The sequence below is a fragment of the Theropithecus gelada genome, chromosome 20 (assembly GCF_003255815.1).
Source record: "Theropithecus gelada isolate Dixy chromosome 20, Tgel_1.0, whole genome shotgun sequence".
Lineage (NCBI taxonomy): Eukaryota > Metazoa > Chordata > Mammalia > Primates > Cercopithecidae > Theropithecus > Theropithecus gelada.
Window position 1 is genome coordinate 24,842,400 of NC_037688.1, and position 14,632 is coordinate 24,857,031.

Below are 14,632 nucleotides of genomic sequence, written 5' to 3' on the forward strand. Positions count from 1 at the left end.
AAAAAAAAAAAAAAAAAAAAAAGAAATAATAGCCAAAAACTCTCACATTTGATGAAAAATGTTAATCTACATTATCCAAGAAGCTCAGTGGACAAAGTAGGATAAACAGAAATCCATACCTAGTCACATTATAAACTGTTGAAAGACAGGGAATCATGAAAGCAGCAAGAAAGAGGATTCTTCACATGCAAAGGAACCACAGTAAGATTAACAGCTGACTTCTTTTGAAATCACGGAGGCCAGAAAGTTGTGGGATGACATATTAAAAACACTGAAAGAAAATGTAAAAGCAGATCGGGTGCTGTGGCTCACACCTGTAATCCCAGCACTTTGGGAGACTGAGGCGGGAGGATCACTTGAGCCCAGGAGTTTGAGGCTGCAGTGAGCTATGATCGCACCACTGCACTCAAGCCTAGGTGACAGAGTGAGTCATTGTCTCTTTAAAAACAACGAAAATGTAAAAGCACCTGATTATTAGCAGATATTAATGTCTTTTAATTGTTTCCCTGATATTAACCTTCTTAACAAAGTTAAAATAGTAACAGGAATATAAAGAAACTCTTTGTTGTTTCTTTGTTGTCTCTTTCCATATAGTTCTTTATATATGGAAATGTAAGAATTTTCTTTAAAGGGGATCAAAAAACAAAAACTTCCTAGTGAAAAGTTTAAGATTCAAAGTGAAAATTCTTAAGAAAGAATTCTTGGTCTGGCCCGGGTCATCCCAGTGGCACCTGTCTGTAGTCCTAGCTACTTGGGAGACTGAGGCGGGAGGATCCCTTGATCCCAGGAGTTCCAGCCCAGCCTAGGCAACATAATGAGACCTTCATCTCTAACATAAAAATAAAGAATCCGTGCTCTACCTTGATTTCCACAATGCTAATCAGTTCCCAGTTCTTGCAGAAAAATAATAACCAGCAATCTAGAAGACTATTTTCTATTAAGAAGTGATAAAGCAGACTTTATTTATATAAGGAAAATTCAGATTGGATTGACTTTTAAAACTGAATTATTTTGACAAGGTGCAGTGGCTCACACTGTAATTCCAACACTTGGGAAGGCAGAGGCAGGAGCATTGCTTGGTCCCAGGAGTTTGAGACCAACCTGGGCAATGTGGCAAAACCCTGTCTCTACCAAAAAAAGAAAAAAATTAGCCAACTGTGGTGGTGTGCACCTGTAGTCCCAGCTACTCAGGAAGCTGAGGTGGGATGGTTGCTTGAACCCAGGAGGCAGAGATTGCAATGAACCGAGTTGCACCACTGCACTCCAGCCTGGGTGACAGAGCAAGACCCTGTCTCAAAAACAAACAACAAAAACTAAAGTATTTTATTAAGATGATAGGTTAAAATTTTTAACATTTTTTTATACTTGGAGTTTTCCAAGCCTTATTTCCATAGTCCCCAAATTGAACTATATCATTACAAATTAAGTGCCATCTATTATGATAGTTTACTGCTATCACAACGGAGTTACATAATTCTTATGATAATAGGAGTTATACAGTGTATAATAAAAAAATTGAAAGCAGGTGACTCCAACTATTTAGGTAGCAATCAGTACTTCCCCGTAGCTCTCCTTGTCCCCAGGTCATCTGCAAGATAATATAAGTAAAGAGGCAATGAAATGTAGATACTAGGGGCAGAAGTTCATAGTCGTATAATGTGAATCCTGGCCCCATCACTTACTAGCTCTTATGGACTGAATGTTTATGTATCCCATCCCCAAATTGATATGTTGAAGCCCTATTCTGTTGTTACTGTACTTGAAGATAGGGCATTTATGGAGGTAATTAAGGTTAGATAAAGGCATAAGAGTGGGGCTCTGATCCAGTAGGGTTAGTGTCCTTATGAGAACAGACAGGAGGAGCTCGCTCTCTCTCTGCCATATGAGGACACAGTGAGAAGATGGATGTCTGCAAGCCAGAAGGAGGTTCCTCATGGGGAACCAAATTGGCTGGCACCTTGATCTGGGACTGCTGGTCTCCAGAAATGTGAGAAAATAAATTTCTGTTGTTTAATCCACACCATTTATGGCATTTTAGTATGGCATCCTGAGATGACTAAAACACCAGCTTTGTGATGCTGGCAAGTTATTAAATTTCTCCAGGCCTCAGATTTCTCCTTCCTAAGATGGGATAATACTGCCCACAAAATTGTGGGCTGTTGAATGGGATAGCATATGTAAAGGGCCATGCCTAGCACAGTATCTGGCATACAGTACAGTTCCTAAACAAAGACTCTTGTTTGTTACTGCTTGTACTTCAGCATTTTATACTTAGGGTTTCCACTCTTCTGCAGATGTGTGTCTTGTGTAGTAAGAGTGTAAAATCACAAAGCATGGATTTCAGCCCTCTTTCGTTGGGCTGGAATAGGCCCCATCTCTAGCAAGTGAGCCTGGTGGCAGCCTCACTTCCATGTCCCAGCACAGCTTTGTTTCTCTCTGCTGATCACACAGGCAGAAATAACTCTTCTAAATTAACCAGAAAACAGTTTTTTGAAAAGTTACTTAAGTTGATGGTTAATGTTTTATCATTCATAATTAATATAATTTGATATAGGATGAGAGTGACTATATTACTTATTGTCACCGAATTACTCCTAAAAGAAGGTCTTGTTTAAAATAACTGAAATTATGTAACATTTTGACCCACACATTTATTGACCCACAAATTGATTTTATTATATTGCTAGCCCTAGAAAAATTGTTTCATTCAAAAAACACTTTCAAAAATGTTTTTAAATAAAATATGTACACATTAAAGCAAAATAAAAGTTACATCTTTATGTTAATATTCTGAACATTAAGATTAATAAGCAGAATACTTAGTCTTGATACTTTTGCACTTTATTAGTCTCATATCTGTATCCAGTATTTTTCTGAAGAATATATAGATTTTTCAATATGGTCTTGTTTTTCTTCTCTTTTTTCTTTTTCCTTTTTTTCAGACAGAGTCTTGCTTTGTCGCCCAGGCTGGAGTGCAATGGCACAATCTGGGCTCACCGCAACCTCCGCCTCCTGGGTTCAAGTGATTCTCCTGCCTCAGCCTCCTGAGTAGCTGGGATTACAGACATGTGCCACCATGCCCAGCTAATTTTGTATTTTTGGTAGAGATGGGTTTCTCCATGTTGGTCAGGCTGGTCTTGATGTCAGGTGATCCACCCACCTTGGCCTCCCAAAATGCTGGGATTACAGGTGTGAGCCACCATGTCCGGCCCCTTTTTTCTTTTCTTTTTTTTTTTTTTTTAGTGACAGAATCTTGCTCTGTTGCTCAGGCCGGAGTGCAGTGGTATAATGACAGCTCACTACAGCTTCAAGCTCCTGCCATGCTTGGCTAAGTTTTTTTTATTTTTTGCAAAGACAAGGTCTCACCATGTTGGCCAGGCTGGTCTTGAATTGCTGGCTTCAAATGATCCTCCTGCCTCAGCCTCCCAAAGCACTGGTATTATAGGCATGAGCCACTGCATCTAGCCTCTTACTTTTATTTTCTTCATAAAAGTGCCTGCAATATGCTTCAGAATTGCATGTTATAATTAGTAAATTTGGAACTGTTGACATCTTCAATTGAGTGTCTGTAAACATGTAAAAAATTGACAAAATACTCTCTAACAAATGCTGAAGTATCTGGTAAACTAAGCTAAATGGAAGAGAGTCAATTCCATTTTTGAAAGATAAATTGTATATATATTTCAGCTGAAATATTTTCACAGGTATTGTCTCTGCTTTTGTCCAGAGTACCTTTCTTTGACAAGTTTGATATAAGAAAAAAACCTGTCGAAGCTGTCTCTATTTATTATTCTGTCTCTATTTATGATTCTTCTGAAATTTTTGCCAAGTTCTGTTACTTCAGAATCAAATCATTTCCAGTTAAAAATAGGAATTCCATCCAAGATTCTTTTCCCAAAAAGAAACAGAAGACATGTGACCAGGTGTGGTGGGTCACACCTGTAATCCCTGCACTCTTGAGAGGCTGAGACAGGTGGATCACTTGAGGTCAGGAGTTCGAGACCAGCCTGGCCAACTTGGTGAAACCACGTCTCTACTGAAAATTCAAAAATATGCCATAGTGGCGCGTGTCTGTGGTTCCAGCTACTCAGGAGGCTGAAGTGGGAGAATTACTTAAACCCAGGAGGTGGAGGTTGCAGTGAGCCAAGATCGTGCTACTGCACTCCAGCCTGGGTAGCAGAGTGAGACTCCATCTCAAAAAACATGAGGCCGGGCACAATGGTTCATGCCTGTAATCCCAGCACTTTGGAAAGCTGAGGCAGTCAAATCACCTGAGGTAAGGAGTTCGAGACCAGTCTGGCCAACATGGTGAAACTTTTCTCAACCAAAACTACAAAAATTAGCCGGGCATGATGGAGGACACCTGTAGTCCCAGTTACTTGGGAGGCTGAGGCAGGAGAATGGCGTGAACCCAGGAGGCGGAGCTTGCAGTGAGCTGAGATCCTGCCACTGCACTCCAAGCCTGGACGACAGAGCGAGACTCCATCTTAAAAACAAAACAGAACAAAACAAAACACCAAACTGTTATTTGTAGAAAATGCATGTACTTAGAAAATCTAAGATAATTTACAAACTATTAAGAAAACTAGCCGGGCGCGGTGGCTCACACCTGTAATCCCAGCACTTTGGGAGGCCGAGGCGGGCGGATCACGAGGTCAGGAGATCGAGACCATCCTGGCTAACATGGTGAAACCCCGCCTCTACTAAAAATACAAAAAATTAGCTGGGCATGGTGGTGCATGCCTGTAGTCCCAGCTACTCGGAGGCTGAGGCAGGAGAATGGCGTGAACCCAGGAGGCGGAGCTTGCAGTGAGCTGAGATCCTGCCACTGCACTCCAAGCCTGGGCGACAGAGCAAGACTCCATCTTAAAAACAAAACAGAACAAAACAAAACACCAAACTGTTATTTGCAGAAAATGCATGTACTTAGAAAATCTAAGATAATTTACAAACTATTGAGAAAACTAGCTGGACGCGGTGGCTCACGCCTGTAATCCCAGCACTTTGAGAGGCCGAGGCGGGCGGATCACGAAGTCAGGAGATCGAGACCATCCTGGCTAACACGGTGAAACTCGTCTCTACTAAAAATACAAAAAATTAGCCGGGCGTGGTGGTGCACGCCTGTAGTCCCAGCTACTCAGAGGCTGAGGCAGGAGAATGGCGTGAACCCGGGAGGCGGAGCTTGCAGTGAGCCCAGATGGCGCCACTGCACTCTAGCCTGGGCGACAAAGCGAGACTCCATCTCAAAAAAAAAAAAAGAAAACTAACACATGAATTTCACAGGGTATTAGATGTAATACAAGGTCAGTACACCATCAGTTACATTTCTATATACCAGCAATAAACAAAGACAAAGGTAATACTGCAATGCAGACAAGGGCAGGGGGGCGGGGGGTAGGTCTCTTCAGTAAATGGCGCTGGGACAATAAAACATTTTTGTGAGGGGAAAATATTTCAGAGCCCCTTATACCATTCACAGAAATCAATTTCAGATGGATAGCAGTTTATAAAATGTGAAACAGTAAAGCGTTTTTTTTATTTTGAGATGGAGTCTAGCTCTCACCAGGCTGGAGTGCAGTGGCATGATCTCGGCTCATTGTAACCTCTGCCTCCCGGGTTCAAGCGATTCTCCTGCCTCAGCCTCTCGAGTAGCTGGGACTACAGGTGCGCACCATCATGCCCTGCTAATTTGTGTATTTTTAGTAGAGACGGGGTTTCACCATGTTGGCCAGGATCGTCTCGGATCTCTTGACCTCATGATGCACCCACCTTGGCCTCCCAAAAGTGCTGGGATTATAGACATGAGCCACTGTGCTCAGCCGAAACAGTAAAGCTTTTTAAAGGAAAATGAGAAGATCATTTTGTGACCTTGGAGTAGGCAAAAACTTGAACAGGACACAAAAGATGTTAAACTGTAAGTAAATGGATAAATAATGAATTATGGCAAAACCAAGAACTGTTTATCAAAAGACAGTATTAAGAGAATGTAAAGGCAACCTGAACAGTGGTGGAAAATGTTTTCTGGCAAAGGACTTACATAAAATATGTAGAGGCCAGGCGCAGTGGCTCACGCCTGTAATCCCAACACTTTGGGAGGCCAAGGCAGGCAGATCACTTGAGTCCAGGAGTTCGAGACCAGCCTGGCCATTATGGCAAAACCTCATCTGTACAAAAAAACAAAAAAATTAGCCAGGTATGGTGGCACATACCTGTAATCCCAGCTACTCAGGTGGCTGAGGCAGGAGAATTGCTTGAACCTGGGAGGCAGAGGTTTCAGTGAGCCAAGATCACGTCACTGTACTCCAGCCTGGGCAACAGAGCGAAACTCCATCTCAAAAAAAAATGTGTGTGTGTGTGTGTGCATAAGGAACTCTTACATTTCAGTGAGAAAGTATTTTCATTGAAAGAAAACACAGTACAACCTAAAAGAAATTGGCAAAAGACATTTAACAGGCAGTTCACAAACAGGCTATACAAATGAAAAGGATTCAACTTTATTGGGTCATCAGAAAAATAATTATCAAAACTACAGTACTACCACACAGTCATCAGAATGGTTAAAATGAAAAAGACAATATCAAACATTGACAAGAATGTAGAGCAGCAGTTGGTGTGTTGGTTGTGTAAGATTGGCACAACATTTGGAAAACTGGCTGTAAATACGCAAGCTGCGCATGCACACACACACACATATATATATGCATATGTATGTATATAATATAAACCGTGATCTAGCAGTTCTATTCCAAGGCATGACAGCAACAGGAGTGAATATGCATATTCATCACAAAATATGTACTAGGACATTTGTAACAGTATTATTAATAATAGCTAGAAATTGTAAACTGCGCAAATGGCCATTAACAGTGAAATTTATAAAGTGCGTGGTCACACAAATACAATGAGAATGAAAAGCTACAACTAACACCAATATGTGTGAGTTCCTCAAAAATATTGAGGGTACAGAACAGGCCAGTTATTGTGCCTTAACTCTTGTAATCCCAGCACTTTGGAAGGCCAAGGCGGGAGGGTCGTTTCAGGCCAGGAGTTCAAGAGCCTGAAATTTTAAAATCTCAAAAATTTTTAAAAATTGACTGGGCACAGTGGCTCATGCCTGTAATCTCAGCACTTTGGGAGGCTGAGGCAGGCAGATCACAAGGTCAGGAGTTCGAGACCAGCTTGGCCAATATGGTGAAACCCTGTCTCAACTAAAAAATTAGCTGGATATGGTGGTGGGTTTCTGTAGTCCAAGCTACTTGGGAGGCTGAGGCAGGAGAATCGCTTGAACCCGGCAGGCAGAGGTTGCAGTGAGCTGAGATTGTGCCACTGCACTCCAGCCTGGGTGACAGAGCTAGACTCCATCTAAAAAAAAAAAAAAAAAATTTTTTTAAATTAGCCACGCGTGGCGGCACACATTTGTAGTCCTAGTTACTTGGGAGGTTAAGGTAGGTGGGTCGCTTGAGCCTGGGTGGTCAAGGCTGCAGTGAGCCATGATTGCGCCATTGCACTTCAGTCTGGGCGACAGACTGTCTCAAAAAAATAAATAATTTTAAAAATAGCACATGTTATATGAATAGATTTATGTAAAAGTACAAAGTTGGGTAAAACCAATATATGCTTTTTAACCCTCCATTTATTTATTTCTATAGAAAGTAAACAAGAGGCAAAATTAAGCAAAACGCCTCTTGGTAATAAATAATAGGAAAGCCATAAGTAGTATTCACAAAATTATGGATAGTGGTCACCTCTTGGAACAAGAGGGAAACAGGGTAGAGCAGCACAGAAACTGAAATGCCCAAGGTCTATTCATCGTTAACACATGCTTTAGAAGTAAGGGTTATGGTGCCCTCTTGGGTAGAGGGGGCTAATTACTGGAATGGAGCAGGAGACTTCCAGGATGCTGATACTGTTTTGTGTCTTCATATGGTTCTAGTTATGTGGGTGAGTTCAATTTGTGAAAATTCATCAAGCTAGGTTTAGGACAGTGCAGTCCTGTAGAATTAATATACAAGCCATATACTGTCATTTAAATTTTTCTAGGAAAAAATAAAGTAAAATTTTCTAGAAGCCCATTTTAAAAGTTAGAAAAAGAAGCAAGTGTGATTTTTACATTTTATTTAACCCAGTATACCAAAAAGTATTATTTGAACATATAACCAATATAAAAATTTATTGAGATATATTATTTTAGTAATGAGTATTTGAAATTCAGGGGGTATAGTCTGCTTACTTCGCTTCTCAACTCAGATTAATCTTTTTTTCTTTTTTGAGACGAGGTCTCGCTATACCACAAACTCCTGGGCTCAACTGATCATCCCACCTCAGCCTGGTACTACAGGTGTGTGCCACTGTACCCAATAGACTATTCATATTTCAAGTGTGCAGTAGTTATCTGTGGTATGTGGCTGTCATATTGGACAGCATAGCCTTAAGATACATGTACTTTTTTGTATGTATAAAATACTGAAATAAAATATTTCAGAGGTTTTTCTATAGATGAAGATATTTCTGAGTACGGTTATAAAGATTCAAATTTAAATTGTATTTTCATCTTTTAGTGTCTTTAAGTTTGAATGTGTTCTTTACACACTTGGTTGTTTTTTGTTTGTTTTTGAGATGGAGTCTTTTTCCATTTCCTAGACTGGAGTGCAGTGGCACAATCTCAGCTCACTGCAACCTCCGGCTCCTGGGTTCAAGCCATTCTCCTGCCTCAGCCTCCCGAATAACTGAGATTACAGGCACCCTCCATCACGCCCAGCTAACTTTTGTATTTTTAGTAGAGACAGGGTTTCACCGTGTTGGCCACACTGGTCTCGAACTCCTGACCTCAGGTGATCTGCCACACTTGGTTTTTTAATATAATTCTCTAAAAACTTGAAAAACATGAAAATTTTGGTACTTCACCATTAAGTAATCAGAGATTTCCAACTAATTTTAAATAAAATGTTACTACAAAGACTCATTTACCAAAAGAAGGTCAATATTATTATAGGAACTAGGTTGTTTAGCATAGTTCTTCAGAGACTCAAGTTTTTTTAAAATCCAGTGTGTACTATCATGAGATTATTTTTTTAATTCATCGTTAGCTTTGTCACAATTCTACAGTTCAGTTACTTTAACTATGGATATATAAAGATATTTGTTAAGTTATATAAACTATAACTTTTTTTTTTTTTTTTTTGAGACGGAGTCTTGCTCTGTCGCCCAGGCTGGAGTGCAGTGGCATGATCTCGGCTCACTGCAAGCTCCACCTCCCGGGTTCACGCCATTCTCCTGCCTCAGCCTCCCCAGTAGCTGGGACTATAGGCGCCCGCCACCACGCCCAGCTAATTTTTTGTATTTTTGGTAGAGACGGGGTTTCACCGTGTTAGTCAGGATGGTCTTGATCTCCTGACCTCATGATTCACCTGCCTCAGCCTCCCAAAGTGCTGGAATTACAGGTGTGAGCCACCATGCCTGGCCTATATAAACTATAACTTCTAAATGATAGAATGTTTCATTTCTTTGGATGCAGTTATAAATTACATGTGTACCACTACTAGTTCCTAGTAAATGTCTAATTCAATGAGAATGTTATTTTTTATACAGTGTGTTCCACCATTTGTATTATCAATGTAAGCCAATAATTTTATCTTCATTGTGGTACTTTTTAAATGACTTTGTTTTGGCAATCACAAAATGATATTTCACCTTCAGTATAATGACCCTGCAAAGTTTTATTTGATTCCATGATTGGATTAGAAAAATTGAACCATTATTGGAATTGATGAATTTTCTATTTGAAGTACCTGATGACACTGCTGTAAAATTAGTGTCTTTTTGTTTGCAAGGTTTTTCTGTTCATGAAGCAACATATAAACAGCTTTACTTTTTACATATGCAAAAAAATGTGGGTGAAATTAATTTGGAAGAGTCATTTAAGTGAAAAGTTAGGCTCTACAGATTGATACGTTAAATGCACATACTGATTGTCTTTTATGTAAATACTGATGCTTCTTCAGCAGATTTATTTCTTTCGGTTTTCATGTGATCAGTGATATCATTCTGGTCCCCAAAGAGAATAGTAAAGGTCGATATTTTGTGCAAATGAGATGTTCATCGTCAACTTTCTTGGAAACAAATTTGATTCTTAATTTTTTAATTAAGCATGAACTTCTAGTTTTTAACCTCTGCTGCAGAAAGGTAAGTGTTACCAAACTGTAAAATATATATAGTTGTAGATTTAGACAATAAATAAAGACACAATTTAAATACAGTGAAGAGAGAATTGTACAACAAGAGTGGTCAGAATATTTTGTGTATGCTCTATGACAGAACTGCTAAGCCTTTATTTTCCACGTGGATTTCATTTACACCCAACCATGTTTTATGATGACCCCACCTGGCTACATTATGCAGATTGTGGTATAGACTTTGGAATAACAGACTAGTAGTATAACAAGTGGCTGATGGGGACAGGAGAATTGAAAACCTTATCCCACCCGCACCTGAATGGAGTTAGTTGTTCCTAGCCATTTGAGCCTACTTTGTGGGTGAGCACGTGGTTTTTATTAGCAGATGCCCTTTATGCTGTCCTTGAAAGGGAGGTGTTAGATTGCAGCAGGAAAGGATCAGGATAATACTGGTAATTGCTGATTGTCTTTCCATTTTACTGTTTGTTAAAGTGTGAATTCTGTTCCCTGCACATACATCTCACTTGTCATTAGAAAATACCAAGACAAGCTGGTCACGGTGGCTTATGCCTGTGATCCAAGCACTTTGGGAGGTGGAGGCAGGAGAATCACTTGATACCAGGAGTTCAAGACCAGCCTGGGCAACACAGCGAGACCCCATCTCTATATAAAAAATTTTTTAAATTAGCTCTGGTGGCACACACCTATAGTTCCTGCTACTTGGGAGCCTGAGGCAGGAGGATCACTTGAGCCTGGGAGGTTGAGGCTGCGATGAGCTGTGATCATGCCACTGCACTCCAGCCTGAGCTTAAGAGCGAGACCCCTTCTCTGAAAAAAAGAGGAAAGAAAAGATCAAAACAGAAGATGGAACAAGAAAGTGAGGGCTACCAAATATCTCCTGGCTTATTTTGCTGCAAATATTAATAATACTACTTTTTATTCTTTTTTTGAAATGGAGTTTCGCTCTTGTTGCCCAGGCTGGAGTGCAATGGTGTGATCTCAGCTCACTGCAGCCTCCGCCTCCTGGGTTCAAGTGATTCTTCTGCCTCAGCCTCCTGAATAGCTGGGATTACAGGGGCCTGCCACCATGCCTGGGTAATTTTTTGTATTTGTTTTTTAGTAGAGACGGGGTTCACCATGTTGGCCAGGCTGGTTTCTTGAACTCCCAACCTCAGGTGATCCACCGGCCTTGGCCTCCCAAAGTGCTTGAGCTTACAGGTGTGAGCCACCACGCCAGGCCCACAGTTTTTTCCTGTCATGAGCACATGTGTCCCAGTTGATACCTAAGTGTATAGAAAGCCCTGGGAAATTGGGAACAGCATTATTTTGTGGATACCTCTGGCTTATATAGTATGTCATGAGAATATAGTAGGTCCATGTCATGATGTTCAGTCAAATGTTTGAATTACATCTTTCCATTCTGTTTACATTATAGACATTGTCACTGAAAATTTGGAGTATTAGAAAACCCCACTGACAGTGACAAATAAAGGATTTATCACACAGAACAAGATACCTAGCAGTACACAGTCCAGGCCTGGTATAGCACTTAATTATGTTATCAGTGGCCCGAGGCCTTTTTTTTTTTTGACCCTGACATGATATAAGGTCTCTTAGTCTTGCTGCTGTAGCATGCTCACTGTGTGACTATGTCCTCATTATTATGTTTGCAAGATGGCTGCTGCATCTCTGAGCACTGCATCAGTTCCTAAGAAGGTAGAATGGCGAAATGTCTCAAACTTTCTTGGAAGCCCCATTAGGTGACTTATGTTTTTGTGTCATTGGCTACAGCTGAGTTACGTGGCCACCCCTTGCTGCAGTGAATCTAGGAAAGTGAGTAGTATTGGTGACTTTTCTGGTATTGTTTTGGATCTTTTAGTTTCTTCAAGTGTACCATCAAAAATCCTAGTATTCTGACCAGGCGCAGTGGCTCACGCCTGTAAGCCCAGGATTTTGGGAGGCAAAGACAGGCAAATCACTTGAGGTCAGGAGTTCAAGACCAGCCGGCCATGGTGGCGCGCGCCTGTAGTCCCAGCTACTCAGGAGGCTGAGGCAAGAGAATTGCTTGAACTTGCGTGGTTGCAGTGAGCAGAGAACACACCGCTGCACTCCAGCCCGGGCAACAGAGTGAGACTCTGTCTCAGAAAAAAAAAATCTAGTTTTCAGAAGTGTGTGACGGCAAACGCCAGGCATCCTAGGCTGTACACAGTAAGGGAGCTCTTTTAAGTTGGGGGCATTGTGGTCAGATTGTGCTTTAAAGGCATACTCCGATGGCTGTGTGGTAGATTGGGTTGAGGGGTGACCAAATGGAAGCAAGGAGAGACTGTTGAGGAGACTTTTGCAATGGTCTAAGTGAGATTTTTAGGGGCCTGAACTAGGAAACTTTTTATAGGAATGAAGAGGAGACTGAAGATTCCAAAATATGTAGGACATCAAGTGGGTAGGACTCAGTGGTTGGTTGACTGTAGAGACAAGGAGAGAGTGAAGAAGAGTCAAAGATGATGGCTCAGGTTTCTAGCAGAAAAAAAAAAAAAATGGTGCCACCAACAGAGACCAAAAAAGAGTAGAGGAGAAAGTTTAAGTTGGTTACCTTTTTAGACACAATGAGTCCTGAGGTATATGGGTTTCTTTCATGTGCAGATCTTTAGCCACTAACTGGGAAAAGACAGATTTGTTGTATGTTAACAAATATATTTTCTTTAATAATTTCCCTTGAGATTTTTATTTGCTTTTTGTTGTCCAGAAGTTTCCAACATTTGTGTAGTCAGTGCTGTTCATCTTCATTTATATTTCTGGCTTTAGTTCATAGAGCCTTTCTTTTCCCCAAATGATAGAAGTATTTACCACATTTTTTTCTTGTCCTTCTCTGCCTTAAATGTTGATTGATCAGGATTTTATTTTGATGAGTAGGATTAAGTAAGTAAAGAAAACGGAAGAGCATTTTCAATTGTTAAAATATGATTAACATGACTTCGTTTCCAAGGTGTAGTATAAAATATGAAATACTGAATTTTTCTTTTAAAAGTACCTCTGACATTTTTTTTTTAATGCTGTTGATGTTTCAGAAATACTCTGCTGTTTGTTTCTGTCAGAATTAAAAAGGCTGGACAAGGTGGCTTGCACCTGTAATCCCAGCACTTAGGGAGGCCGAGACGAGGATCTCTTGAGGCCAGGAGTTTGACACCAGCCTGGTCAACATAGCAAGACCCAGTATCTACAAAAACTAAAAAAAAAAATTAACCAGGCGCAATGGTGTGTGCCTGTATTCCCAGCTGCTTGGGAGGCTGAGGCAGGAGAATTGGTGTAATGGGGTTAAGCCTTGGATTTTCAGGTTGTGGTGAGCCGTGATTCCACCACTGCACTTGTACTCCAGCCTGAGTAACAGAGTGGTACGCTGTTTTTTGTTTGTTTGTTTTTATTTTCTTTTCCTTTTTTTTGAGACGGGGTTTCGCTCTTGTTGCCTAGGCTGGAGTGCGGTGGCGCAATATTGGCACACTGCAACCTCCGCCTCCCGGGTTTTAAGCTATTCTCCTGCCTCAGCCTCCCAAGTAGCTGGGTTTACAAGCATGCGCCACAACATCCAGTTAATTACTGTATTTTTAGTAGAGATAGGGTTTCACCATGTTGGTCAGGCTGGTCTCAAACTCCTGACCTCAAGTGATCTGCCCGCCTTGGCCTCCCAAAGTGCTGGGATTACAGGCGTGAGCCATTGTGCCCAGCCGCTGTTTCAGGAAAAAAAAAAAACACCCCAGATCTTGTATTTTTTTTATAAATCAGAATTAAAATAGGTATTTCATGTATTCTGACAGCAGGAGGATGCATTAGCACAACAGGCCTTTGAAGAGGCTCGGAGAAGGACACGCGAATTTGAAGATAGAGACAGGTCTCATCGGGAGGAAATGGAGGTGAGAGTTTCACAGCTGCTGGCAGTAACTGGTTAGTACTTTCCCCCAAACTCTCAGGCTGTGTTTGTGATGTTTGTGCATAATGCTTTTTAATGGTTTAATTTTGTCTTTTCTTTTTAAAAAGTTGTATTCTCTGACTTTGTATTTATTAAATGTAATTGCTGTAAAGAAATTTATTCTAATTTTAAAGTTGTACATCAATTCCTCATTCATTGATCTTCATAAAAATCATTTACTATAATAAGGTATATTTTCTCTTAATTCATTTACCCAAAATCTCACCTATTTTTTTTTCTTGTTTTTCAAATTATTTGTAAAAACTGGCTTATGTTAACATAGACTGCATATTTTTAGAACATTATTAAAACTCTTTGGAGTAATATTACTTTCCATTTTCCTATGAATATTTATCTTGATTTTGTAGCTATAATTGTCGGTCATTTGTGTGATTTTTAAAGGAAAATTTAATATTTTCAAACTATTCAAAGAACGGAATTAACAAACTTTCTTTTAACCTTTCTTTTTTTTTTTTTTTTTTTTTTTTTTTTTTTTTTT

At 40.2% G+C, this 14,632-nt stretch overlaps 1 protein-coding gene across 3 annotated transcripts in view; it reads left to right on the forward strand.

Annotated features, from left to right (window-relative positions):
- CBFB (core-binding factor subunit beta) overlaps nt 1-14,632 on the forward strand; it is a 77,776-nt gene that overhangs the window by 45,086 nt on the left and 18,058 nt on the right. The window contains exon 5 of one of the 3 annotated variants that reach the window (XM_025371569.1): nt 13,982-14,108. In XM_025371569.1, coding sequence (XP_025227354.1) covers nt 13,982-14,108 — 127 coding nt within the window. The remainder of the gene's footprint in view (nt 1-13,981; nt 14,109-14,632) is intronic. The other 2 variants (XM_025371568.1, XM_025371567.1) reach the window with 2 other exon arrangements.